Genomic DNA, 4,998 nt, shown 5'->3' with positions numbered 1-4,998 from the left:
TCTTCGCTTTGGTCCGTTTCATGTTTCTCCCCTCGTTGGTCTTCGTTTTTTTAGGGACAAAAGATTCTTTATTTAATCGAAACATTCAAAGGTGTGTTACAGATATCTGATAAAGAATCCAGCCAAATATAACGGCCTGCGCTTAAGGACGACGCAGCCTTTGCTAACCTATGAGCATCTACTACGAACTCCCTATACTCATGCACCACTTCCACTAGAGTAAACAATTTAGCCTTATCCTCCACTTCTCGCAAAATCATCGAGTATGAGCATTTCGCCTTCTTCTGAAAATTAGTGACAACTTCCAGGCAATCCGAGGCAACTTTTATCTTCCTAATATCGAGATCTTGGGCAAGAGCAAAACCTTCATTGCATGCTATAGCTTCAGACATGTTGAATTTGCCTGGCCATTCAAAACAACAGCGGAAGCACCCAAAAAATGTTCGTGCTCATCACGACAAATTGCTGTTGTTGCCCCTCTTCGACCGTCCCTGGACAATCCTCCATCAACATTCACCTTGCACAAACCAGGCTTCAGAGGACTCCACAACCTGCTATGCCTCGCTTCATGTGCTTCAGGTTTCATTGCTCTCTTCTATTTCATGGGCACCTCAATTTCTTCTAAGTACTTTGTGATAAAACCAAAAGTGGAAACAGGATTCTGAAACTCTTCATCATGAATAGCTCTTCTTCGTGCCCACCAAATCGATCAAAGGGTGACAAGCGCCATAGCCAGTTCGTTTTCTTTCATCGTGTCAAAAAGCCAAAAAAATCCATAACCGAGCATCATCCGTCCGGTTCATAATCAGGTGCTCAACCACCTCAACATCGGCTAAAGCCCAGACTGCTCTTGACATATTGCACTCAATCAGAGCATGTGTCCATGTGTCGACAACCGCATTACAAATTGGACACGTATCATCAGTGGCCATGTTCCTATGGGCACGGACTTCTCCTGTAGCAATAGACATCTTTGCTAGTCGCCATGTGAACATCCGCACCTTAGTAGGAATTCGAACATGCCACAACTTCACCCACGCCTTCCTTGTTTCAGTTGAATTCGAATTGCTTGTTCTATGTTCAAGCCAATCCTCTCTTTGTTTTTAATGCCCACAAGCATCCTATATGCCGACCGAACCGAAAAGTTACCGTGCTTCTCATGGTGCCAGGCCCAGAAATCATCTTGCCTCTTCGAACTAATGGTTATTTTCAATATAATTTCTTTGTCCATATCAAGAAAGTGATTATCCAGAACTATTTCATTCCATGTTCCTGTTGCACTCTGAATAAGATCACAAACCATCTCGGGAGGATTCAATGCTTTGGCAGCAATTGGCCTCATGTTAAAATCTCTAGGTAGCCAATTGTCTTCCTAGATCCGTGTTGTCTCTCATGTACCAATCCGCCTCACTAGCCCGAGCTTGAGGGTATCTCTTCCCTCAAGTATAGCACGCCATACTTGACTTGGTGATGACCCCAGTTCAACTTCTAGCAGATCCCCACTTGGGTAATACACAACTCTCAAAATTTGGCTACTCAGAGATTCCTGATCTTGTAAAAGTCTCCACGCCTGCTTCGCCAGCATGGCTAGGTTGAAGATCTCAAAATCTTTAAACCCTATTCCCCCCATATTTTTCGGTTGAGTCATTTGTGCCCATGAGACCCAAGCCACTTTCTGTCGTTGGTCTTTGTAAGTTAGTTTCATCTGTCACCAAGAACGAGCCAGCCCATGTGTTGTAGCCCAGCGAATCCGGCCCAGGATTCTAGCGGTCATGGGAGGCAAAAATTCTTGCTAGCAAGGGGAATTGAACGCAGAACCTCTGGTCAGCTACAAGACATCATAACCAACTGAGCTAGCTCATGTTGCTTGTACAAGGTAAGGTTGATTCCTATATAGTCCCACCTCGCCTATTTATATTTAGTCTATCTTATTTATATATGTTTTTAATTTTTTGGATATCAAGAAGCCTGGATATCATGAGAGATAAATGAAGAAGGAAAGAGAGCCTAATTACATAAGAAAAAGAAGGAAAGAGGGGCTAATTACATGAGAAATAAAGAAGGAAAGAGGGATAACGTTTTCCATATGTGAGGTTGGTTATTAAACGGATTCATGAGACCACTTGTATCCCTCGTAATTTGAGGAAAGAGAGGTTAATCTTTCTAAGGCTGGTCATAGTGGGGAGCTCCCTCATTAACTCCATGCCACATAAGCAAATTTGTCTTGGGATGTGTTATGTTACTACCTAAGGGCGCCGCTCGTGGAAGGACGCCCTCCTGGGGAGGACGCAGGACAAGCTGGAATATCAGCCCAAGCGCAGCCCCGCGGCTCCACCCAGGCAGCGGAGCAGGACGCCGGTCAGCCGGCGGCACCACAAGGGCGGCCGCAAGACCGGAGAGGATGCTCATGCCAACAACTTCAACGCCACGCCTCCCCTCCCGCTCGGGTCAGGGCACGTCACCCCCCGGCGGTGACAGCTCAGCCTGCGACTCTTGACGGCCCAGCCTCTCTGGTATCCTCCTTCTTCGCCACTGCAAACTGCGTCCAACCTCCTCCACCGCATGCTGACACCACCAACAACCTGCAAGAGATCGATCATGCCATCGCCGACACGCTTGCTTCCCCTCTCGAGTTCCCTGCCGGCCACACCACTGCTGCATGCCTCCCCCCTCGGCCGTCTCCACTGATGTCCATGTTGGTGCGGTGACACAGCAGGTCATGCAGCTCCAGCTAGGCAGCAGCAGCATTGAGGGGCAAAGCAGCAGCCTCTTACGTGAAGCCCCGGCTTCGATCATCTCTGTTGCCCCCGCTCGGCGCACTCCGCCCCCTCCCCAAGACTAGGGCCAGCGCCGCACCTACCAGGCAGAGCGCGCGGCAGGCCAGCGCCAACTCCTCCGTCCCCGTGGCGCAGCGCGCTTCTCTGCTGCTCGTCAAGAAGCTGGGCTTGCTAGGTCCAAAGGAGGCGATGACTCCCAAGGTTGCAGAAGCCATCATCAAGCATTTCGACGAGCCCCTCACCGACGACAACATCGCCATCATCGCCAAGCTCACCCGCCTCGACCCGGAGGCGCTCCGCATTGCCGGCGGCATGGCCGGCCCTGATGCTGCAGCTGGCGTAATAGTTTAGTTATGTTAGGTCTCTGTATTATCTACATTAGTATTAGTCTTCGGCAGCGATTGGCCTTAAGCCAATCCGAGTTAGGATCAATGTCAGATCTTTGTAGTTCATGTCATAGGGCTAGCCGGACAGTTTCGCGCCAGAGAATTCAGGGGACTGTCGGTGGTCTCAGGCGCGCCCCTGCTATGTTGGGAGTGTATCTATATTTGCTTCAATTCAATAGTAATTTGTAGTTGCCGGAGAAAATGATTGTGTCCAATGATTAGCGCATCATTTTAAATTATGAATTGGAATGTTAGGGGATTGAATTCGCCAGCATGGAGGTTTGCAGTTCATGAGCTTGCTTATTCCCACAGGGCTACCATCCTCTGCCTGCAAGAAACAAAGCTGGAAGCATGGTCTGCCGGCACCGTCCGCGATCTTGGGGGTTCTTCGATGGAAGGCTGCGCGGTGCTGCCGGCGACGGGCACCAAGGGAGGGGCCGCCATCCTCTGGAACAAGCGATTGGTCGACCTGTTCACCCATGCTGTTGGCTGCTTCTCCATCACAGCCAAGGTCACAATTCTGCACAACAACGCGTCGTTCTGGCTGACGATCGTCTACGGCCCGGCTGACGACGCCCGAAAAGATGCCTTCCTAGCCGAGTTGATCCAAGTTGCCCCACCAATGGGAGAGCTGTGGCTCATCACTAGCGACTTCAACATCATCTATGAAGCCCGTGACAAGAGCAATCTAAACCTGAACAGAAGAGTAATGGGCAAATTCAGAAGGGCCATCGATGCTGCAAATCTGAAAGAAATCAAGTGTAAAAACAAGCGTTTCACCTGGTCGAATGAGCGAGAGGTCCAACACTTGTCAGTATTGACAAGGTTTTTTGTAACTGGGAGTGGGACAACCTGTTCCCCAATTTCATGCCCATGGCTGCCTCGACTGCATGCTCGGGCCACTGTCCTCTCCTGTTGGCAAACACATCTGCACCGGCGCGCAAACCACCATTTAAATTTGAATCCTTTTGGTTGCGGTTCCCCCATTTCCAAGAAATAGTGCAGAGGGCCTGGCTTCACCCAATGGAGCTTGTCTGTCCGATCACAAGGATTAAGCAGAAGATGAACCGGACTGCGTATGATCTAAGGATTTGGGCCAGATTGCTATTCAGTGACGCCAAGATTCAATTCCACCTAGCTGCAGAAATAGTGTTGCGGCTAGACATCGCTCAGGAGAAGCGGCGCCTCACAGCGGCAGAATTTCACCTACGGAAGCAGCTCAAGCAGAGACTGATCGACCTCACCGCGATCGAGCAGGCGCGCAATTGGCAGGCATCACAGATCGCATGGCTAAAAGTTGGGGATGCCAAGACCGCCTTCTTCCAGGCCAAGATCAACTCCTGTAGACGCAAAAACTTCATCCACTCTCTGCATTCTGAATCAGGAACGACTACCGCTCACGAAGACAAAGCTGCTATTGCTCATGATCATTTCGTCAGGTTGCTGGGCACTAAGCAGAGCCGCGGCTGCTCCATCAACTGGGAGGCGATCGAGATGCCATCTGTCCAGAATGCAGGCCTCGATAACCCCGTCTCTAAAGCCGAGGTCTGGGCCGCTGTAATGGCCTCGCCGCCCGACAAGGCTCCAGGGTTGGACGACTTCTCAGGCACCTTCTTCAGAGAATGCTAGAGCACCATCAAAACTGATGTCATGGCGGTTTTCGACCATTTCTACAGACTTGCCAGGGGCAATTTCTCGGACCTAAATTCCGCCATGATCGCTTTGCTTCCAAAAAAGGACGGCGCCACCTGCATGGGAGATTTCTGCCCGATCAGCCTCATACACTCCATCGCCAAGCGCATTACCAAGGTGCTCTCGATGCGACTGGTGGCCGT

At 50.2% G+C, this 4,998-nt stretch overlaps 1 protein-coding gene across 1 annotated transcript; it reads left to right on the top strand.

Annotated features, from left to right (window-relative positions):
* The first annotated feature begins 2,966 nt into the window (after positions 1–2,966).
* Positions 2,967–4,792, top strand: LOC147959905 (uncharacterized). Its single transcript, XM_087533021.1, has 3 exons — positions 2,967–3,114; positions 3,436–3,988; positions 4,276–4,792. The coding sequence occupies exons 1-3, from the start codon at positions 2,967–2,969 to the stop codon at positions 4,790–4,792; spliced, it is 1,218 nt and encodes a 405-aa protein (XP_087389147.1).
* Positions 4,793–4,998: the final 206 nt, after the last annotated feature.

The sequence above is a fragment of the Triticum urartu genome, chromosome 7A, assembly GCF_056163025.1.
Source record: "Triticum urartu cultivar PI428250 chromosome 7A, HENAU_Tu73, whole genome shotgun sequence".
NCBI lineage: Eukaryota > Viridiplantae > Streptophyta > Magnoliopsida > Poales > Poaceae > Triticum > Triticum urartu.
This window is presented reverse-complemented; position numbering and strand designations above follow the sequence as displayed.

Excerpts from the sequence above, each read along its gene's own strand:
- LOC147959905 (XM_087533021.1), top strand. The coding sequence starts at position 2,967 with ATGACTCCCAAGGTTGCAGAAGCCATCATCAAGCATTTCGACGAGCCC. Across the intron at positions 3,115-3,435 it reads CGGCCCTGATGCTGCAGCTG|CATGGAGGTTTGCAGTTCAT; the intron begins GCGTAATAGTTT and ends TGAATTCGCCAG. Across the intron at positions 3,989-4,275 it reads CACTTGTCAGTATTGACAAG|TGACGCCAAGATTCAATTCC; the intron begins GTTTTTTGTAAC and ends ATTGCTATTCAG.